This window comes from Actinia tenebrosa, unplaced genomic scaffold (assembly GCF_029948245.1).
Source record: "Actinia tenebrosa isolate PJP-AT-01 unplaced genomic scaffold, QUT_ActTen_1.0 PGA_scaffold6__47_contigs__length_16458017, whole genome shotgun sequence".
NCBI lineage: Eukaryota > Metazoa > Cnidaria > Anthozoa > Actiniaria > Actiniidae > Actinia > Actinia tenebrosa.
In genome coordinates this window covers 10,788,974-10,813,643 of record NW_028292583.1, presented here as the reverse complement: position 1 = coordinate 10,813,643, position 24,670 = coordinate 10,788,974, and the positions used below count along the sequence as shown (strand labels likewise).

Below are 24,670 nucleotides of genomic sequence, written 5' to 3'. Positions count from 1 at the left end.
AGCGTTGTCTGTTGTTCTATCTTTGTAGCCTGCATGCTTGTTGTGTGCATGCATATAATGCCTACTTGCAAGTGACGCGCAATCCAGGCGCTGTAAACACAGCACAGCACTGCATGCCTCCAGGACTCCCATTGTTTTGATTCAGCCTTCGTCAATCAACCGAATACTACGATCAATATTAATAAATTAAATCTTCGTTTGAAAAGCTCGCTATCTAACATTTACTGATATCGTTTTACGAGCTAAGCGTCTAGTTGCCGTAAACTAAATTATTTAGGTAGCTACTGCCTCAGTAAATCGGTATAAATTTCTAGATTCCTAGTATATATCAAAATTAATCATAATAGAAATAATTAAACAAACCACGAGGATATATTGTTAACAAATTTATTGAATTGAATTTGTTTATTTTCTTTTGTTCGATAGATTGTCTAGAAAACAGTGTCCAAAATTCTAGTGTGTGTTCCTATGGTGGTAAACATCTTCTATGCAGGTATTCGGTCATTACATGAAGGAATGTTTGCCTGTTTTGAGTGTGTGTCCTCAGTGATGCCATACAATGCCCAACTCTTTTTTGCCTCGCTTGGTGGCCTCCACGGGATTCCATCCTTTTGGATCAACAACACAAATAAAACAGTCACATCTTATCTCAGTATGATAAGATAATTCACTTATCGACACCGACAAAATTATAAAATCATGCCAAAAAAATTCCTTATTTTTCAGTTAACTTCCATTAACCTTAGCAAGTAAAATAGGCTAAATACTCTTACTTTAGATATCAAAAATTATTTTAAAACCTAACTATAACGTTTTATTGTTTTATCGTCGTGACTATGAACAGGAACTAATGCTAAGGTACGAATATTCCAAATTGGTTGTCACGAAAATGTCTTGTTTTTTCGTTCGTGCAGTTTCTTTCGTTACCCAAAATAATGATCTCAGGAGTTAAGCACTGTCATAATAAATAAATACCAAGTGATTTCCTCTCTTCTTTGTTTCAATACTGAAGCAATATATGTCCATGCACATGGGTTCATTGACCTTGGATAACAATGACGTAGTAGGCGTTGTTTACATCAAGGACCGATCATAATAGACGAACGAAACAACTAGCAATAAAGGAATTCCTGAACGATGATATATTGTGACGAGAATAAAAATAGCTTCGGGACAAATAACATTGTCTTGATCATCATGGAACAAATATCCTCAAGCACCGTATACAATATGTTATTTTAAAAGCTCGCAGTAAAAGGGGTGATATATGTTCTCAAAGAGTATTTTAGTATTTTGGTTTTTTTCTTTTGCTTCCTTTACTTCGAGCATCATCAGATGACGCCACGATTTAAGAGATTTAATGGTGCTCTTAACAATAATTATCTTTCTGATAATGGTGTTCTTAACGATAATTATCAAAATAACATGAAATAACGCTGGCCGGGTTCTTGTTTTTGTGCTAAAAATGCCTCTGCTTTATCACTTAACGTTATCAAATGCGTGCATCGGCTACGAAAACAAAGTTCAGGTCGTTTGAACTTCGTTTGAAAGTCAGGCGGATCTGATATAGTAATAAAGTTTTCACAAGAAAACACAAGGACCGAGAGTCAGAGGATTCTGTTCTGGAAGATCCTTAAGATAGCGTTACTTCAGTCTGTGCTAGTTCTCTATTTCTTTAATTTTAACTCGTTATGGATTAGATTTTTCTTTCTGTTTATGATGAAAGTTTTAGTTTAATCTCTAAATCCTGTTTATTGATTTGGTCGATTAATTACTGAACATTGATTGCATGGGTAAGAAAACCAGCCAGCTAGGGTTAATTCGTTACACTTCAAGACTAACTGTTGTAGACAGATAGTACACTAGCTTTTTTGTCTTCTTTTTTATTAATCAATTATTATAAATTTATTGATTATTGGTAGTAAATAACCATATTGGTAATACCTGGCAAAAACAAAACATCGTGAGGATTTTTATTATTTCTTAAAAAGATATCCCTTTCAACCGAAAGAGTGTAACGGTACCATAGCACCCCTAACCTGGACCACACCCTTCAAGAAATTAATTTATGTTTGGCCAGTTGCAAATAAATGTAGAACTGAGTGACAGATATTCAAATTTCTTTGATGAAAAAGATGTCCAATTGTTCAATTGTTTTATCTTCTCTACTCTTCCCTGTTCAATTGCTTCCACTTTTTTTTCAATTTTCTTTTCCTGCCTGTTTCTCTTGCCAGTCGTTCGTCTGCTTTCCGGCTGTTCAGATGGGTTGTTTATACATAATTAACTTTACACAAAGAGTATTCCATTCACAAACTTTGACAGGAATCATGTTTGATTGTCTGCTTATCCAAGCTTAGCACTCTGCACGAAATGACCTGAAGGGAAAAATCAACAGTGAAATAAACTATTAAAAAGAACATAGAAATCATAAAAAGGTTTGTTCGAGTTTTAATTTTGATTTGAACGAAGACAAAAATAATTTTGTATGGGCACATGAATAACAGTCAACTTTACGCAATGATTTCTTTAATAAAATAATAAACGACAAAAGGAGGACTTGAAAAATACTAAAGAATAAAAAGAATACCAATTCCGATGGAATCTTGAGGAAAAATCATCCTAACTTACCATATGAATCAAGTGTTTCTCAATGAACTCTAAGCTAGGCTTTGATCGATATTTATAGACCATAAAGGCCGTCTCGGTCAACAACTCGAAGATTTGCTCCAAGAAACAACCAGTGCATGACTTGCAGTGATATACAAACCCGAATAAAGACAAACTGAATAATATTTCTAAGGAAATTCGTAGAAAGAGTTGGCTTATTTGAGTGAGCAAATGAATGTTTTATGAGTGAAATTGTCGGGTCGTGGCAAGCTAGGTAAAATTGATAAGTAGTGTGACATGCATAACGCAACAGTTTATTTGCATTCCACGGCTTGATTGATATCAAACTCCAAGTAAGCTTGGCACGTTCCACCAACGTCTGGTGGCCCCTGTCCCATTTTCTCCGCGGCAATACAACCTGTGATTACGAAACTTGGCAGGGATGTAGTCACGTGCCCTGTCAGTCACTCCAACGATTTTGGGTGTATGGCGTCACATATCACGTGACTTGCTAAGATAACATTATCGCCAGTTTTTAAAATAAATCTTTTTTGACGTTAGTCTTTGTATGCCAACGATGATGGTAACCAACCCCCCTGGCAGCATGACGTCACAGGTCACGTGACCAATAAGTAGCGTTTTATGGCTAAACCATGACGATAAACCGTCCATAAAACTACTTACAAAGACACAAGATAGAAATTGAACATTTCCCCTGCCGTATTCTTACACACCTGTGGTAACCCCAACGTGCCAAACGTCTGGTGGCCCCACGACTGCTGGCCCCACGCACCTCTAGTGGCCCCTGTCCCATTTTCTCCACGGCAATAACAGCTGTGATTACGAAACTTGGCAGGGATGTAGTCACGTGCCCTGTCAGTCACCCCAACGATTTTGGGTGTATGGCGTCACATATCACGTGACTTGCTAAGATAACATTATCGCCAGTTTTTGAAATAAACCTTTTATTTGACGACTGCGCACTAACCAACAGGGGCAGCGGAAGCTGAAAATCTTTAGTGGGGGGGGGGGGGGGGGGGCACTGAAATATTACATTTAACGCTATGTGATAATGACCGCAGATTTGTTTGAGTTAGAACCAACATTTTGTGGGGGGGCCAGGTCCCCCCACGAAATAATAATAATGATAATAATAATGATAATAATAATAATAATAATAATAATAACAAAAATAGCAACAACAACAACAACAACAATACTACTAATACTACTACTACTACTACTAATAATAATAATAATATTAATAATAATAATAATAACAATAGCAATAAGGGGAGGGGGGTAGGATTCAGTTTCACAATCGAGTATCCGTAAATAAAGTTTAGCAAATCACGATTTTTCATAGGATAAAAAATCGCGTTTCATGATGGGAAATTACATGATTGCCATAGCAGTATATAGCAGAATCATTGGAAAAACTTGCCCATACATTTGGAATATTTGCTATTTTCGGTCTTTTTCCTCTCTTTCCAAAGCAAAAAGTTGTTCTTAAAAGTAAATTTAAAATGTGTGAGTGTTTTCATCATTATTGTCGGTATTTTTACTATATTTATGTTTTGTCTCACTGTTTCGTTGTTTTAATAGGTTGTTCGAGTATTTTTTCTACAGTTATTTTCGATATTTTTTCTGGTCTGCAGTCTGCAGTCTGCAGTCTGCGCTTGTCGCACACCGTTGTTTTTATTCCGCTGAAGTTGTATATGTACTACAATTAGTAAACAGCTAAAGGTTCAAAGGTTTTTATTCATCGCATTGATTATTTCGACATGCCCCGACACAAAATCAATTCTTGAGCAATATTTTACAGCTGGGATCGCTATAATCAGTGTTCTTCAATAACTGACATTAACAGCAGTAAACACATAAGCGAAAATCCCACTCACAATTAACTCGAAGGCTTAGCTGATTTTTCAATTTGACACTCGACTTTCGTGAGTACGCTGCTCACTTTATCGAGGGTTTCCATTGCTTTCTTGCACATAGTCGTGTGTGCTTCCTGGGCCTCTTTTGCCACTTCTGTAGCTGTCTTTGCCTTATTTTGCTTTTCTCTTTCTTCTTCGTCTTCGGAAGAGGAGGGTATGAAGGCCGCCAGCTTCGACTCAAGTTTTCTTTGGACCGTCGTGCGCTTAACTGCATAACGCCCATCAGGGCTACTCAGATGCGACTCTTGAACAATCGCGGTAGATGACGTGCTCGTAAGTTCAACAGACTACTGGGGAAACGGCGAATCAAAATAGAACATGTTTTTAAAGAACTAAAAACATTTAAGGCCATAGGTGGCTTATGGAGGCATTAATGCCTGTGTGTATTGAACTATGCGCTATCTGGGCGGAAAGGCGTGTCAGACTTTTCGAGAGAATCTAATAGAACGATTTCACACAAGCGTTTTTAACATGCTAATGAGTATTGTCGAGTATTTAACATGCAAATTAAATTGTCACCTTAGATAAGTTGTCACCTCGCTAACCAAGGCATTTGCATGGTGGCAGTTCACTTTTAGATTAATAAATTAAAGGCGCTCAAGAAGCGCATGTGGTTAGTCCAAAGAAGTAAAATGAACGGTGTGAGGACAGGAGAGATCATACTAAAGTCTTCCAAAGTCATTAATAATTCATGAGCTCAACCATGTGATCAGAACGGACCAAAGAAATGAACTTGTATATAAAATCAAGAAAGGGTATTTCCCATGAACTTTAAAAATTTGTCAAAAGTGAAACGTAAATTCTCAGTGTACATGCATGGGAAATTATGGGCACGATAATCAGAAGTAGCCTCCGAACCGAACCCCGCAGGATGTCTGCAACGGAGGCTAGATCAGAAGAGCCTAAGGCAGTTTTCGTAACTTTCAATTTTTGTACATTTTCGATTATTTTATTTAAAATTTTTGGTTTTATTAGTGTTGGAGGTTTTTAATGCCATATCGAAAATTCGAACCATATGTTTTATTTAAAACTTTTACATTTGAATAAACACTGCTGCTCGTTGAACGACTGTTTTCATTGATCTTTGTTGTTCAGTTTCAAATCTGCTGTGTATATAGCAAGAACCTAATATCACATGATTGCAAAGAAATAGAAATAGTTTTAAGACAGTGTTGCCTTGTTGATCGTTATCGATCACAATAAACTCATATTAGATTATTGCAAAAATATGGTTTTTCGATTGTTCTAAGAATGAGTTTGAAAATCCCATGAGCAAAAGGCGGAATTATCTTAAAATTCATCGGAAGAGATTCAAGGTCTGATTTAATTCACAACCGACAATGCGTTTTTTTTGAGCGTTGCGTGACGACCGACACTAAAAACGGATGCGAGGGAGACTAGACCGAACACGACCTGGATAGACGACAGGAAGCATGATTTGTGGCACGATTGCAACAATTAACCCCAGGGGGGAAGGTCTAGTGGCCCACAGCAGCACGTCACAAATTGGTCAGCCGTTTTGTTTTTGCAATTTCGCTGTCAAGATCGGCCATGAAAACTGTTATTCCACTGTTTAGAGATGTATAATGAAAGCTCTAACAGTTAAATGAACTGATAAATTCAGTAAATTAAAAACTTACTGCATAAAATGCGAAAAATGATTCGCCTTACCAGGGGAGGGGAAGTGGTTCACGCTACGCGATAGCATTGTGTTCGCTTATCATGCCCAAATCATTTCCGGTGTAGAGTATCTGGCCGAAACTTGATACCGACCACATGGTAGTTGTTTAAAGCAGTTCACTCACGTAAGTTAAATACAGCTATCGATCAAAGCACATCTTCTACAACAGCTTTTCTTAGGTTTACGACGCCACTAGACGTAAGTTTTCCCTTTAATACTCGCCCTTATCATTTGTAACATTTTTCTTAATCTTTTGTCTTATAAATGTACTATTTTTTGTTCTTAGTTTTCACCATAGCTTGCTTATTAAAATACAAATTGAAACAAGACTTGCTAGTGGTTGACACTGGCGTTTTCGTAAAAGATCTTCATCGGAAGCTCGACATGATAGAAAATGAAAAATTTTTGTAAGAAAAGAACAAATTTGCAAAAGAAAAATGCCATCTTCGACAACCTCCCTGTTTAATCCGTTTGTATAATAATTAGTGATGGTTTAACTATTCAAGGGTTATTTAATTTGAAGAGATCGGTCGGTATTTACAACGATTGTTTTAAATTCTCTCGAAAAGTCTAACACGCTTTTCCGCCCAGAAAGCGCATAGTTCAATACATCGTGGATGCCTCCATAAGCCACCTATGGCCTTAAATGTTTTTAGTTCTTTAAAAACATGTTCTATTTTAATTCGCCGTTTCCCCAGTAGTCTGTTGAACTTACGGGCACGTCGTCTGATGGGCGTCATGTAGTTAAGCGCACGACGGCCCAAAGAAAACTTGAGTCGAAGCTGCCAGCCTTCATACCCTCCTCTTCCGAAGACGAAGAAGAAAGAGAAAAGCAAAATAAGGCAAAGACAGCTACAGAAGTGGCAAAAGAGGCCCAGGAAGCACACACGACTATGTGCAAGAAAGCAATGGAAACCCTCGATAAAGTAAGCAGCGTACTCACGAAAGTCGAGTGTCAAATTGAAAAATCAGCTAAGCCTTCGAGTTAATTGTGAGTGGGATTTTCGCTTATGTGTTTACTGCTGTTAATGTCAGTTATTGAAGAACATTGATTATAGCGATCCCAGCTGTAAAATATTGCTCAAGAATTGCCTGATAAACACAATAGAAAACAAAATAATTAAGGCCCCGTCCACACTATGCCGGACAAATTTAAATCCGAATTTTTATCTATTCGGTTAGGCCTACCGTCCACACTAGTCCGGGCGAATCCGGAACAATTCTTCACCGAAAACGAATTTTTTCGAATACGGTCTCCAGAGTGGAACAATTTGAAGACGTCGGCTAGCCGTATTAGTGTGGATGGAGAACATTTCGTAGAAGCAAAATATTAGTCTATACCCGTGAAATAGATAGCTAGCTGACTAATTACTAACTTTATGCTATTAGAACGATATCACATAGGCGTTTTTAACATGCAAATATGTTTTGTCGAGTATTTAACATGCAAATTAGCTGTCAGCCTCGATAACTGATGCAAGCGCACGCTAGCAGCTTCACGCCTCATTGACTGGGGTCCGATTCTCGTTGAAAAAAGCACCCATGAGTTTAAAGTTTTAATTTTATATAAAAACGTTTGTGTACTTGAACGAGTTATATTGTTTTTATTCCGATGAAGGTGTATATGTGCTACAATTAGTAAACAGCTAAAGGTTCAAAGGTTTTTATTCATCACATTGATTATTTCGACATGCCCCGACACAAAATCAATTATACAGTCGAGTTAGTACACACTCATGGGTTTATGGAAACCACTCTAGTTGCACGAGGTGTACCACGTCCGGAAGGTAATGACTTTAACCAAGAGAATGTGAACTACTTAGTTCATTTTCTCTTGCTTTAACTTTAACTTATTTTAAAATGAACCATTGTATTGCGGTTGCCGTTTCAAAACTTCGATTGGATTTTGGTCTTTTGGCTAAACCATTAATCATCAGTCTTCGAACGCGCTCGCTGACTGACTTCGGCCGTCACACGATTTATGACTCGAGAATATTTCAAGGAGTTGCGATGGAGAGTGATTTTTAAAAGTTCTTCAAGTATTCCAGCAATTCTTGTAGGTCATCCTCATGATAAACCTCGGGATGGGCAAAATCTCGAGTTAGGATTGCATTTAGTCACACTGTTGAATAGTAAATTTCGGTCATGCGAATCGGCCGGGGGATTTACTTTACCAGAGAATGCGTGAAGAAAACGTCAATAAAATAGTAAATATCTATTCTAACTTATCTAATTTATGCGACGTCAACCATATATTCAACAGTTTGACTAAGTTTACTCAAGAGAGCATAAATAAGAAAGGGAAACTTGATGTGAATGCCACTAATGTGGCGTGCGCCATGTAAATTTCAGGTTGGGCTATTTTTAATAACCGGATTTCGCCTTACCCTACTCCTGTGCGTCAACTAGTCAAAATAGCCCAACCGGGAATTTACATGGCGCGCGTTTCCCTCTCTTATTTATGCTTATTTATTTATTCTTGAGTCGCTGCAAATAGGAAAGTTGAGTTGCTGCAAATAGGAAACGAGTTGCTACAAATAAGAAACGAGTTGCTGTAAATAAGAAACGAGTTGCTGCAAATAGGAAACGAGTTGCTGCAAATAGGAAACGAGTTGCTACAAATAGGAAACGAGTTGCTGCAAATAAAAAACGAGTTGCTGCAAATAGAAAACGAGTTGCTGCAAATAAGAAACTAGTTGCTGCAAATAGGAAACGAGTTGCTGCAAATAGGAAACGAGTTGCTGCAAATAGGAAACGAGTTGCTGCAAATAGGAAAAGAGTTGCTGCAAATAGGAAACGAGTTGCTGCAAATACGAAACGAGTTGCTGCAAATAGGAAACGAGTTGCTGTATGTTGGACGAGTCGCTGCAAATACGAAACGATTTGCTGCAAATAGGAAACGAGTTGCTGCAAATAGGAAACGAGTCGCTGTATGTTGGACGAGTTGCTGCAAATACGAAACGACTTGCTGCAAATAGGAAACGATTTGCTGCAAATAGCAAACGAGTTCCTGCATGTTGGATGATTTGCGGCATATAGGGAACGAGCTACTTGCTGCATGCATCAACTCGTTTCTTATTTCCAGTTCGCCGAATCGTCTTAATTTGCTGCATGTCCCACCATACAAACCTGCTTTCGAATTTTTTAGGGATGCCGCACACTTGTAGCAACTTACTCCTTTTACAAGACCAAACTTCTGCAAAAAAGATGTACTGATATCATTGGCTGAGAACTTTTGCCAGCAATTTTGCAGAGTTATTCAAATAAAATAGAATTTTGTGTGCGCAATATCTTGAGACATCAATTGACGAGGTCAGAGGCTTGCATCGTAAACGCTTTTTGTCGGTATTGCCTTCATTTTCTTTTACAAAATCAATTTAACTTGCTAATCCACACACACATCACCACCAACCACCATTATGGACAGGGGTGTCCTAAACATAGAGGAAACCTGAACTGAACATACAATATATACAGCACTTTATTGGCTAATTTTAGTATTTACTCATGCATGCAGATGTTAAAGGATACCCTGCAGCACAAGAATTATTTGCCACTGAAACTAGTTGACGACACAGAGAGAGAAGAACAACAGAAACTTGGTAAAGCCAAATCATGTTGCAGTGATGAAGAAGCCAACAAAACTGAACAGAAACACCAAAGCAGTGTGTGGAAAACGACCCTCAACCTGCTCAACTCCATGGAGGGAGTTGGTTTTCTAGCGCTTCCTTATACTATCCATCGAGGAGGAATCAGCGCGGTGATTGGATTATTCATTGTCCCTTTCATAAGCGGATACACTGCGTCACTTCTTATTGAATGCCTCTACGAACCAAATGAAGATGGAGTAAAGATACGAGTGCGATCCAGCTACCATGAGATTGGCCACCGTTGTTGGGCACCGTTACATACAGTTATCGGTGTTCTAATTGTTTATTTTCTCTTTTCCATCGTGGTATCATACGTAGTTCTGTTCAGTTCTTTGATAAGTCATGCATTCCCTGGAGTTCCCCTATCGGAATCACAATGGGCATGTATAGCGATAGCCATCGTTCTTCCAACCGTGTTTCTTGAATTCTTATCCAAGATAGCATGGCTTAGTTTAGTGGGTATACTTGCACTTTCAATATCGGTTGGCCTGTGTTTGGCGTACGAGTTGCAAGCTGTCCATAAATGGGAAGTTAATTCATTATTGTTCTGGGACACCCAGGGTACGATGATTGCACTAAATATCATCGTTTTTAGCTATGGTTTGCATACAGTTATCATACCCATAGAAGGAGAGATGGCAGATAAAACTAAGTTGCCCGTAGCTCTAGTATCAAGCTATTGTACTGGTGGATTCATCAAGATAGTGTTCGCAGTGGCAGGATTTTTAACCTACACTTCAGCTACAAATGAAGTCATTCTCAACAACTTACCATCAGGAATAGCTGCCAAGATAACAGCAGCCTTTTTCAGTGTCAGCGTGTTGGTTACCTATCCGATTCCTGTCTTAATACTAGTAAGAATGTTCGAAGAGTCAGAGCTTTACTGCAAAATAACAGAGAAGGTGCACCCGAAAATCTGCCTCGCATCTTTTCGTGTTGTCATTGTTCTTTCTTCTCTTGCTCTTTCTGTTGGATTGCCTCATTTTGCACTTGTTACGGCTTTAGCTGGTTGCGGAGGATACGGGGTTATGTTCATCTTTCCTGGTCTTTTTCATCTTGTTATTAAGTACAAAAACTTAAGGTGGTTTCATATCTGTATCGATTGTTTCTTTATGGCGCTTGGTGTTGGTGGTATGAGTTTAGGTTTGGTAGAAGTTGTGAAAGATTTAATTATGATCTAGTGTCGATACATACCATATATCCGTGAAAATAAGAACATTGTACAAATGAGTGCAAAGTTTTGTAGTTTTAAAGTCTACTGAATTTACCAATTTGTGCAATTTCTTACAAAGGTTTTCACAGATATATGGCATGCACTCTAGCAATAAATACTATATTAGAATATATTATTGTGTGGATGGATCGTATATTATTAAACTCTGGAGTTTAAAGTAAATAAACCTTCATAACTTAGAGACGCATCACTCAAATCAAGAAATATTTTACCAATCAACTATTTACTTTATGCAGAACCAGTACTGAATGTATTGTCAAAGGGTTCATTTGCACTTTAATGTATCAGTGTAGTAAGGGTCTTGGTCTGCTGGAGATGGTCGTGACCAGACGACACCCCTCAAGTTTCCCCGTTTTAAAATCCCAATCATAATCATAGATACTTATATAAAATTTATGACAACCAATTGGGACTGATATACTTGTTTTCTAATAAATAATATAGTTGTAGAGCAATAACTAAATCACATAATCAGTCTCTATTATTATATAAGTATATGTAATATCACTCAATACTTGTTTCAATACTTGTAACATAAGCACTAGCAAGATACACAGACTCGGTGCATCAGTTATAGGTGTAAGGAAAGACAACTGCTGTAAATGAGCAATGCACAACTGAGTCTACAACACAAGTATATACCCGTTTCAATAATGTTATATAAATTATTAGTCCCCTGAAAAGCTACAGAGCTGCGACTGCCAAGGATTATGGATAGATAGATCTTCATAACCGGCCATTAATAGACTTGTTATCTTTTACCAGTTACAGTTTCACCTTGAGCTGCCTCAAGATAAGTGACAATAGACCTATCCCGAATTCGCTTGACTGACCGCTCGAAGTCTTGCGTCTCGGTAAATATTCCCCGATAATCACTTCGCCTTCGGCGAATAATTGTTAATTACACAAAGAGTATTCCATTCACAAACTTTGACAGGAATCATGATTGATTGTCTGCTTATACAAGCTTAGCACTCTGCACGAAATGACCTGAAGGGGGAAAAAACAGTGAAATGAATTGAATAGAGCTGTTTAAACCCTCGCTTCAAGCCAAGTGGGCAGAAAACATACATGCATAAATTGTCTTTCATTCTCCCGTGAGACACAAACCAGCTTTAGCGACTGTCTGTAAAAATCAAATTTTCGAATTCGCTCTACTTTTGGATTTTAGTAATGTATGATAAAGTACGAAACGCTGTGTGGTTAGTTTTGAAAAATACTTTATTTGTTTACGAGAATAAGGGAAAAATCGGTTTGAGCTCCAGGGACGACTTTCGCTCCTAAAGAAGGCTGAAAATCGCTTACTTACCTGTGGTATCACAGTCGTAAAATGCCTTTTTTGTTTTTACTGGAATGCCTGTGGCAGCCCAGTCATAAAAAACGTCTGTTTTTTTTCTTCCGCGACAAAATGGAAATATTGCGCAATAGTACCCATATATGGATTGGATGACGTTCAATAGCTTCATGTGCGAGTTCACATGCAGGCTGCTGTAGAATCGAATGTGCATGTTCTTTGAGGATATGTGGCCAAAAATTTATATCTTTAGCTTTTTTTAATAAAAATATCGGGACATGAGCAAATTCCATCTTTAAATAAAGTGTTGGCGACCTTTAATTCCACGTGGCAGACCTTCATCGCGGAGTTTTACTAGGGGAGCATTCACAAAAACTTGTTTGGGGGGGGGGGGGGACTGATGAGAAGTTATCCTTTGTGAAAAAAGAATTTGCAGGACCCCCCTTGTTGCATTATAAAAAATTCAGGGACCCCCCTATAGAAGTTTAATAATTTGAGACACCCCACTATCCCCCAAACCTGGCATTTTTAGACCTCAAATTCACTCTTCATCAATTAAAATATTTAGCATATTATAGTTGAGTGCTTCTCATATGATTCGAAAACGGTATATCCCGTAACGTAGCTGTCAGTGCGTATATGAGTATAAAAAATTCCAATTGAACACTCGTACAAAAACACCCCAATGAAGACATTTCTAATTTCTTACTTTACCACAATCAGTTAGCCTGCCTACGGGCTCCACACAATCAGTAGTACAGCCAGTCAGTCTCGTATCTTTTCACAAATCCTTGTTCCCGATCTTGTAGCTGTTATACTATCTTCTTCTTTGACTTCATCATCCTCTTATTCTTCACTTCCAATTTCACTTAAAATTGTATCTTCACCAACATCACTTTCATTTTCTCTGCCATATATAGTCCCCCTTGTACAACTATCGAATGCCCTGTACTTTAAACCATTCCTTTAAATATTTGGATACGCGGATACGCAGTGAAGAACACCACCTCTCCTCCTATAGATATGAAGGTGTATGTTGAAGTGGATACGCGGATACTCAATGGAGACTGAGACCACCCCTCCCCCTATAGATACTCATATCATATCTTTGATGTTTTTCCGTGGCCTGGTTTATCTTTTTAGTGTCAAGTACTCCCCTTTTATATCTTCATTTTTTGGGGGGACCCCCAATTTCTCATCAGTCCCCCCCCCCCCCCCCCCCCCCCCCCCCCAAATTTTTGTGAATGCTCCCTTTCATTCTCATTCATGTTCACTGAACAGTCAGATTAAATGCTATTAAAACGAACATAGAAAGCATAACAAGGTTTGTTCGAGTTTTAATTTTGATTTGAACGAAGACAAAAATCATTATTTTTAAGGGCACATGAATAACAGTCAACTTGACAAAATGATTTCTTCAATAAAATAATAAACGACAAAAGAAGAACTTGAAAAAATACTAAAGAACGAAAAGAATACCAATTCCGATGGAATCTTGAAGAAAAATCAGCCTAACTTACCATATGAATCAAGTGCCTTCTCAATGAACTCTAAACTAGGCTTTATGACGTCACATATCATGTGACATGTCACGTGACCTGTACGTAGCGTTTTCTGGCTAAACCATGACGATAAACCGTCCATAACCTACTTACAAAGACACAAGCAAGTCACGTAATATGTGACGTCATGCATCCAAAATTGTTGGGGTGACTGACAGGGCACGTGACTACATCCCTGCCAAGTTTCGTAATCACAGCTTGTATTGCGGCGGAGAAACTGGGATGGGGCCACCAAACTCTGGTGGAACGTTCCAACCCCTTTTCGTCAGAATTACGGATTCATTCAGCATGACAATATAGTCTTATAGCCTATATTCATGTATTTATATTAGCTGTTTAAGAAGCAAAATAAATAAATAATTTGCTACGCACATTCCGATCTTTGCCGTTTGAAGCGTTTTGATCTCCTTTAATTTTTCTTCAAAAAATGGTGATTCATTAAAAAATGTCGATAAATTATTAAATGTACAGCAATTATAAAAGAGGTTTTGAGCAAATATTTGCCTGTATTTACGTTTTAAATGAAGCATTTTGATTTTAAAGCGAGCCGTGCGAGTTTGATGAGTATGGCATAATCGCTCTGCCTACAAACGGCTTTTAACACTGTCGTTCGAAATTTTGTTGCAACTTACTTTTGTCACACTACATTCGGTTTGCGGGCCCATAATAGTATCCGTGCGTGTCATTTAGCTGTCAGAGCTTTGGACCTAATCCAATCACATGCAATGCGAAAATGTAAAACATTTCACCATGCTGAGTAATAACGGAGAGTTGCGGTGAATCTTCTCTGAGGTAGGTGTGTAGACTATATTTTGCCAATTCGCATGACGCCGTTTTTTTTGGGGGGGAAAAAACTATTGATTAACCCTACGACAATGCGTATATTATTTCTAGGTCAGTATCTAGATCCAAATCGCCAAATAGGTAAGTTTAATTAAGAAAGATTAATTAACCAAAAGCTTTTGTGCCAGTCTCAGCTGCTTGTGAGCATTAAGTTGAGAAAACTGGTGAGTTTATCTATGTATTAACAAACAGTTGATGTATATATATATTTTGTGAAGCAAGCTTCTGATATGTCGTAACTTACTTCGTGCGCATCTGAAGACATGTTTTTGGTATAAGCTATTATGGTCCTAACAACCAGTGCGTACTTTACAACTTTAAAGATAAAAGTCTAAAATCATCAGTTTTCATTTATTAATACTCTGATTTAAAGTATTAATTTCTTGGATTCGGTAATATTTTTGAAGCACCAAAAGACGTAAAAATGAGTGTGTGGTACGATAAGCAGAGTTAATGATGCAAGGTAACGTATGTAGGCGCCCCTAGATTATAAACTATTGATCAATTTCTCTTCAACTTTCACATCGATGCCACTTAATCCTGTAGGTCACCATGGTGAATGTTTCAATAGCAGTAAAGGTAGTTTTTCGAATTTGGTTTTTAAAGTTTCTCTGATATATTTACGTGACTGGTTCAGCACTAGTAGTCAACTGATGTTTAATTTAACCATGAATAAATCATTGTTATTAGTTTTAACGTGCTTTTATGTATGCAAGGTGACGTTACCAACTCCCCTCCATATAAGAGTGGTCGCTTTCGGCTCGGATCTATATCTACCGATACAAAACGACCACGAATTTTCTAAATTACTTCTAAAACTCAGTGTTCTATATTTTTTACCATTAGATCGGTAAAATTCCGGTAATTCCGGTTTTTCTGCAAATGGTACAACCTTCTCCCATCGGAAAACATCTGGTAAAAGTGGAAATGCTCAATCTTTATTTACTCTGGTTCAGGCCCCGTCCACACTATGCCGGATAAATTTGAATCCAAATTTTTATTTATTCGGTTAGGCCTACCGTCCACACTAGTCCGGGCGAATCCGGAACAATAGGCCATTTCACGGATTCCGTTACTCAACCTCAGCCTTGTCAGCGTGTAATTATTCTTTAGAATTTGACTACAGTCCGCAGTAATGAAAGGAATTTACACATCAACAAACAATTGGCACACATGTCATAGGCAATTTCTAAAGAATATATTACACGCTGACGAGGCTGAGGTTGAGCCGCGGGATCTGTGAAATGGTTTATTCTTCACAGAAAACGAATTTTTTCGAATACGGTCTCTAGAGTGGAACAAATTGAAAAAATTGAGCCCGAGGTGAATTTTTAGCCTTCTCGCCATGATTGTCATGGGAAATGGCGGGAAGGCTAAAAATTCACCTCGGGCTCAATTTCAGCTTCGATGCACATGCTCAGATGTGCAATGAGGCGTTTTTGCCGCCTCTCGGACTAGTGTGGACGCGAAACATTCTATCCGTTTTCATGTGTGGACGGAAAACTTTTTTTTCGGTTTCGGCGTGAAAGTAGCCTGCGTGCCTCCGAATGTTTACTCGTAAAGTCCGACAGAAAATTCCGGATGCAACGCACGCTACGTGAAAGTTGCGGATTCAAATTTATCCGCAAAGTGTGGACGGGGCCTTAAAAAACCGATCAGCTAGACACGATAGAACAGCTGGTGTGAACCGGTGATCAGAAATATAAAATCTATGAAAATGTAAATGAAATCTATACTAAAATCTGCGATTAAGAGCCTAAAAGTAAAAATATAAGAAAGAAGAAAATTAAGTATAATATATACATATATACACAGAAACACGAAAACCCCGCGCCCACTAATTGATTGATTGAGCTTTATTACCATAATTTTCAAAATTTATTTACAAGATAATATTGGAACAGGTATTGGTAATAGCTAACTCAGAATAGCTAGACTAATCTAGCTGAGTAGCTGCTAAGAATAATTGAGATATGGTAGGCCGTAGTAATAAATGATAATAAAGAACAAATCATATATAGTAGAGTGCAAATATAACCGTGAAAATTTAGTAATACTAAATAGCACAATTTCATGCAAATTCCATTGTTTTCTATTGTTTACGGATTAATTGCATGACCGAAATTTGGCGCGCTTTTTACTATTCAACAGTGAGACTAAATGCAATCTAACTCGAGATTTTGCTCATCCCGAGGTTTATCATGAGGATGACCTACAAGAATTGCTGGAATACTTGAAGAACTGTTAAAAATCACTCTCCATCGCAACTCCTGAAATATATTTTACGGATTAATTGTTTGCACTCTAGTATATGATCATACAGATAAAGAATATAATATAGATGTATTATTGCATTGAGAGAATGATAGAAATACTTATTCAATGTAATTTTATAATTATAGATATAAAATATGGATGTAATATAATTATTATCGATCTATAATGAAAAACGATTGAATCTTTTTATATTAGATATCATATATATTGTTAATACAATACAGAAAAATATGACAAAATTAACAGATAATCATTGAATAAATTATAATTATACATTATGCTTATTAGAGATTCTGGAGGAAATTAATATTTTGTAAACAGGAAATTTTCATTTTTATTTTGAAAGATTTAAGAGATAATGATTTGATTTTTTCATCAATGTCGTTCCAAATGATTGGACCAATATAGCTTAAAGTAAGTTTTCCATAATTAGTTCTAACGGCAGGAGTTCTAAACGTTGACTTACTTGCTAGTCTTGTTCTATAATTGTGTGATGAAGAAACACTCTGGAAGTAACCATCAAAGGCTTTAGGTAAAAGATTATTTTTAAATTGAAACATAAATATGGCATTTGAAAAGAAAATTAAATCTGTGAATCTTAGTAAACCTAGATTGGCAAAAATTGGTTGTGTATGAGCATCCCACTTAGAGAATGTGATCACACGTACAACCCTTTTTTGCTATCCATTGTATTTGGTTTCAAGTTTCAAGTTTATTCAAGTTTATTCACACACAATAAATACAATTATAATAACAAAATTAAAGTACGTTTTCTTTATACTTGGTAAATAAGTAGTCAAAAATATTATATGTGTGTGTGGCTGTTGAAGTAGCATAAACTTTCGAGTCACCAGCCACCGATACAAGCCCCGATTTCCCCTAGGGCACAAATCAAAACCGTGCCCGCGCTTTTTAGTTGTCGTGTTTCTTTATCGTGGTACAAAGATCCATGCACGTGATGGATTTGAAGGACCTGATAGGTTTTACAGACAGTCGCTCTTAATTCTTTTGTTTTCTATTGTGTTTATCAGGCAATTATACTCTAGTTAGTACACATTCATGGGTTTATGGAAACCACTCTACCCGCCCACTCTAGTTGCATATATAATCGTGAAGTGAAAGGTCGCACGAGGTGTACCACGTCAGGAAGGTAATGACTTTAACTTTAACTTATTTTAAAATGAACCGTTATATCGCGGTTGCCGTTTCAAAACTTTGATTGGATTTTGGTCTTTTCTAAACCATTAATCATCAGTCTTCGAACGCGCTCGCGGACTGACTTCGGCCGTCACACGATTTATGACTCGAGAATATTTCAAGGAGCTGCGATGGACAGTGATTCTTAAAAGTTCTTCAAGTATTTCAGAAATTCTTGTAGTGATCCTCATGATAAACCTCGGGATGAGCAAAATCTCGAGTTAGTATGCATTTAGTCTCACTGTTGAATTGTAAAAAGCGCGCCAAATTTTGGTCATGCTAATCCGGGGGTTCACTTTAGAGTGCAAACAATCCGTGAAATACTAATTACATGAAATTGCGCTATTTAGTTTCACGGATTTACTGTGGTCACTCTACCAGAAAACGTCAACTAAAATAGTAAATAAATTTCCGGTTAGGCTATTTTGACTAGTTGACGCACAGGAGTAGGATAAGGCGAAATTTAAACTGCATCCGGTTACTAAAAATAGGCCAACCTGGAATCTACATGCCGCGCGCCACATTAAGAAGTTTCCCTCTCTTATTTATGCTCTCTTGAGTAAACTTAGTCAAACTGTTGAATATACAATCAGTTCAAAAAACGTTGTCGTCGACCGGCTCAAGCCTACGCGACTGGACCGAAAAGGAATAGGGATAAAAAAATCGCTTAAGCGGTTAAATATTCGTTCTGAATTAATTGTTCCCGCAAGTAGAGCGCAAACAATTCATCCGTGAAACACGAATTACTAAATAGTACAAAATAGTGCTAATTAAACAATAGAAAAATATGGAATTTGAGTATTTATTACTAAAGTTTCACGGTTTTTTTTTTTTTTTTTGTACTCTAGTATAGATAATAATGGCGAGAAACAATCCATTAAATGCATGTCTTTGGGTTTAGGGAAAGAAAAATAAACTAGTTATGATTCAGTTCTCAATTTCGAAAATATGAAGGCATTAAATATACGTCTTCTTCAACTTCCCGCTCGCCTACGAAGGTTCGTGCTGTAACATTGTGAATAAATCTCTTGCATCTGGTGTTGTCCCTGAAGCTTTGAAAATTGGTATAATCAAACCACTTCTAAAGAAACCTTCCCTAAGAAATACTTTCTAACTTTCAACTCAACTGAACGACTATCTTCTGGCTAATAACTTACATGAACCCTTCCAATCAGCATATAAAAGATTTCATAGTTGTGAAACAGCCCTTCTACGTGTACAGAATGATATACTGCAAGCTACTGATAATCGTCAATGCGTTGTCCTGTTACTTCTTGATCTTTCAGCTGCCTTTGATACTGTTGATCATGATATCATTCTACACCGTCTTAAATTCAAATTTGGCATCTGTGGGACTGTTTTGGTTGGTTCAAGTCTTATCTCTCTAAAGGCCGGTTTAGACGGTACGATTTTCGCCTACAACTATCGTATACAACACGCTCACGTCTGTCGTAGGCGAGTTGTAGGCTTGATTTACACGCTACGACTCGAGTTGTAGGATGGCGCGAGCGTGTTGTATACGATAGTTGTAAGCGAAAATCGTACCGTCTAAACCGGCCTTAACCGTCGTCAGTTTGTCAACATTGATGGTGTGTCATCATCTACAAAGAGTCTACAAAGAGTACTCTGGTGTACCCCAGGGATCAGTGCTTGGGCCTATTCTTTACCTGTTATACACCTCGCCGATTTCTAGTATTTTAAAACAGCATGACATGTGTTTTCATTTTTATGACGATGATACACAAATATATACAACTTTCTCTGCTAACAACAATAATAATGATATGCAATTAATCCTGCAAAGAGTAAACAACTGTCTTATGGATGTTGATAATTGGATGTCTATCAACAAGCTGAAACTGAACAAAGACAAAACTGAACTTCTTTACTTCTTTTTAAAATTCAACAATCAAATATCCTTTCCTCCAATCCAATTTGGCTCTGATGTTATCTCTCCGTCCACCCTTGCAAGAAACATTGGTGTAATGTTTGACTCAACTCTTTCCATGGCTCCTCAAATCAAACAACTATCAAAATCTGCTTTCTACTATCTCAAGAATATTTCCAGAATACGAAGATTTCTTTCTTTCACTACTACTGAGAAACTGATTCATGCTTTCATAACATCGAAATTTGACAATTGTAACTCTCTTTTGTTTGCTCTTCCTAAATATTCTATTGACAAGGTCCAATCTATTCAGAATGCTGCTGCCCGACTGCTAACTCTCTCCAGAAAACACGACCATATCACTCCAATTTTGAAAACTCTTCACTGGCTACCTGTATCAGAACGTATAAAATACAAGATCCTATTACTCATTTTTAAAGCTCTTTACCATCAGTCCCCACACTACATTAAGAGTATGAATATTTCCTACAAACCTTCAAGACTTCTCCGTTCTTCAAACTCTCTTCTCTTAAAAATACCAATTTACGATCTGAAAACTTATGGTAGACGATCCTTCTCTTTTGCTGCACCTGAACTCTGGAACTCTCTACCTCTATCTTTAACATCCTGTCAAACTGTCCTTGAATTCAAGTCGCAACTTAAGACTCACCTGTTTAAAAACTATTTTGATTTTTAGTTATCATTAGTTTTTGATTATTATTGTTATTATTATAGCGCATAGAGCATTCATTTGGATATGCGCTATATAATTGCACTACTATTATTATTATTATTATTATTATTATTATCTTTATTATTATTATTATTATCTTTATTATTATTATTATTAAACCAGGCATAACTAGTCAAATAAACTCGGCTTCAATGATTGTTGCCCAGAGTCCCTTTCGGTCCAATCGCGTAGGCTTGAGCCGGTCGACGACAACGTTTTTTGAACTGACTGTATATTCAACAGTTTGACTAAGTTTACTCAAGAGAGCATAAATAAGAGATGGAACTTCTGAATGTGGCGCGCGCCATGTAAATTCCAGGTTGGGCTATTTTTAATAGCCGGATTTCGCCTTACCCTACTCCTGTGCGTCAACTACTCAAAATAGCCCAACCGGAAATTTACATTGCGCGCGTCACAATAAGAAGTTTCCCTCTCTCATTTATGCTCTCTTGAGTCGCTGCAAATAGGAAACGAGTTGCTGCAAATAATTGAAACGAGTTGCTGCAAATAAGAAACGAGTTGCTGTAAATTAGAAACGAGTTGCTGCAAATAATTGAAACGAGTTGCTGCAAATTAGAAACGAGTTGCTGCACTATAAGAAATGAGTTGCTGCATGTTGGACGAGTTGCTTCAAATAAGAAACGAGTTGCTGCAAATTAATTAAGAAACGAGTCGCTGCAAATAGGAAACGAGTTGCTGCACTATAAGAAATGAGTTGCTGTTGCTGGACGAGTTGCTGCAAATAAGAAACTAGTTGCTGCAAATTAATTAAGAAACGAGTCGCTGCAAATAGGAAACGAGTTGCTGCAAATAAGAAACGAGTTGCTGCAAATTAATTAAGAAACGAGTCGCTGCAAATAAGAAACGAGTTGCTGTAAATAAGAAATGAGTTGCTGCATGTTGGACGAGTTGCTGCAAATAAGGAACGAGCTAGTTGCTGCATGCATCAACTCGTTTTTTATTTGCAGTTCGCCGGATAGTTTTAACTTGCTGCATGTCCCACCATACAAACCTGCTTTCGAATTTTTTAGGGATGCCGCACACTTGTAGCAACTTACTCCTTTTACAAGACCAAACCTCTGCAAAAAAGATGTACTGATATCATGATTGGCTGAGGACTTTCGCCAGCAATTTTGCAGAGTTATTCAAATAAAATAGAATTTTTTGTGCGCAATATCTTGAGACATCAGTTGACGAGGTCAGAGACTTGCATCGTAAACGCTTTTTGTCGGTATTGCCTTCATTTTCTTTTACAAAATCAATTTAACTTGCTAATCCACACACACATCACCACCAACCACCATTATGGACAGGGGTGTCCTAAACATAGAGGAAACCTGAACTGAACATACAATATATACAGCACTTTATTGGCTAATTTTAGTATTTACTCATGCATGCAGATGTTAAAGGATACCCTGCAGCACAAGAATTATTTGCCACTGAAACTAGTTGACGACACAGAGAGAGAAGAACAACAGAAACTTGGTAAAGCCAAATCATGTTGCAGTGATGAAGAAGCCAACAAAACTGAACAGAAACACCAAAGCAGTGTGTGGAAAACGACCCTCAACCTGCTCAACTCCATGGAGGGAGTTGGTTTTCTAGCGCTTCCTTATACTATCCATCGAGGAGGAATCAGCGCGGTGATTGGATTATTCATTGTCCCTTTCATAAGCGGATACACTGCGTCACTTCTTATTGAATGCCTCTACGAACCAAATGAAGATGGAGTAAAGATACGAGTGCGATCCAGCTACCATGAGATTGGCCACCGTTGTTGGGCACTGTTACATACAGTTATCGGTGTTCTAATTGTTTATTTTCTCTTTTCCATCGTGGTATCATACGTAGTTCTGTTCAGTTCTTTGATAAGTCATGCATTCCCTGGAGTTCCCCTATCGGAATCACAATGGGCATGTATAGCGATAGCCATCGTTCTTCCAACCGTGTTTCTTGAATTCTTATCCAAGATAGCATGGCTTAGTTTAGTGGGTATACTTGCACTTTCAGTATCGTTTGGCCTGTGTTTGGCGTACGAGTTGCAGGCTGTCCATAAATGGGAAGTTAATTCATTATTGTTCTGGGACACCCAGGGTACGATGATTGCACTAAATATCATCGTTTTCAGCTATGGTTTGCATACAGTTATCATACCCATAGAAGGAGAGATGGCAGATAAAACTAAGTTGCCCGTAGCTCTAGTATCAAGCTATTGTACTGGTGGATTCATCAAGATAGTGTTCGCAGTGGCAGGATTTTTAACCTACACTTCAGCTACAAATGAAGTCATTCTCAACAACTTACCATCAGGAATAGCTGCCAAGATAACAGCAGCCTTTTTCAGTGTCAGCGTGTTGGTTACCTATCCGATTCCTGTCTTAATACTAGTAAGAATGTTCGAAGAGTCAGAGCTTTACTGCAAAATAACAGAGAAGGTGCACCCGAAAATCTGCCTCGCATCTTTTCGTGTTGTCATTGTTCTTTCTTCTCTTGCTCTTTCTGTTGGATTGCCTCATTTTGCACTTGTTACGGCTTTAGCTGGTTGCGGAGGATACGGGGTTATGTTCATCTTTCCTGGTCTTTTTCATCTTGTTATTAAGTACAAAAACTTAAGGTGGTTTCATATCTGTATCGATTGTTTCTTTATGGCGCTTGGTGTTGGTGGTATGAGTTTAGGTTTGGTAGAAGTTGTGAAAGATTTAATTATGATCTAGTGTCGATACATACCATATATCCGTGAAAATAAGAACATTGTACAAATGAGTGCAAAGTTTTGTAGTTTTAAAGTCTACTGAATTTACCAATTTGTGCAATTTCTTACAAAGGTTTTCACAGATATATGGCATGCACTCTAGCAATAAATACTATATTAGAATATATTATTGTGTGGATGGATCGTATATTATTAAACTCTGGAGTTTAATGTATCAGTGTAGTAAGGGCCTTGGTCTGCTGGAGATGGTCGTGACCAGACGACACCCCTCAAGTTTCCCCGTTTTAAAATCCCAATCATAATCATAGATACTTATATAAAATTTATGACAACCAATTGGGACTGATATACTTGTTTTCTAATAAATAATATAGTTGTAGAGCAATAACTAAATCACATAATCATTCTCTATTATTATATAAGTATATTTAATAGGACTCAATACTTGTTTCAATACTTGTAACATAAGCACTAGCAAGATACACAGACTCAGTGCATCAGTTATAGGTGTAAGGAAAGACAACTGCTGTAAATGAGCAATGCACAACTGAGTCTACAACACAAGTATATACCTGTTTCAATAATGTTATATAAATTATTAGTCACCTGAAAAGCTACAGAGCTGCGACTGCCAAGGATTATGGATAGATAGATCTTCATAACCGGCCATTAATAGACTTGTTATCTTTTACCAGTTACAGTTTCACCTTGAGCTGCCTCAAGATAAGTGACAATAGACCTATCCCGAATTCGCTTGACTGACCGCTCGAAGTCTTGCGTCTCGGTAAATATTCCCCGATAATCACTTCGCCTTCGGCGAATAATTGTTAATTACACAAAGAGTATTCCATTCACAAACTTTGACAGGAATCATGATTGATTGTCTGCTTATACAAGCTTAGCACTGCACGAAATGACCTGAAGGGGGGAAAAAACAGTGAAATGAATTGAATAGAGCTGTTTAAACCCTCGCTTCAAGCCAAGTGGGCAGAAAACATACATGCATAAATTGTCTTTCATTCTCCCGTGAGACACAAACCGGCTTTAG

The 24,670-nt window shown here is 37.6% G+C and overlaps 2 protein-coding genes across 2 annotated transcripts; both read left to right on the top strand.

Annotated features, from left to right (window-relative positions):
- The first annotated feature begins 5,418 nt into the window (after positions 1 to 5,418).
- On the top strand, positions 5,419 to 11,191 carry LOC148906053 (vesicular inhibitory amino acid transporter-like). Its single transcript, XM_089039380.1, has 3 exons — positions 5,419 to 5,463; positions 6,930 to 7,154; positions 9,746 to 11,191. Exons 1-3 carry the CDS (start codon positions 5,419 to 5,421, stop codon positions 11,057 to 11,059), a joined length of 1,584 nt encoding a protein of 527 aa, XP_088895506.1. The 3' UTR covers positions 11,060 to 11,191.
- An 11,112-nt stretch (positions 11,192 to 22,303) lies between these two features.
- Positions 22,304 to 23,623, top strand: LOC148906052 (vesicular inhibitory amino acid transporter-like). Its single transcript, XM_089039379.1, has one exon. It carries the CDS (start codon positions 22,304 to 22,306, stop codon positions 23,621 to 23,623), a length of 1,320 nt encoding a protein of 439 aa, XP_088895505.1.
- The last annotated feature ends 1,047 nt before the right edge of the window (positions 23,624 to 24,670 follow it).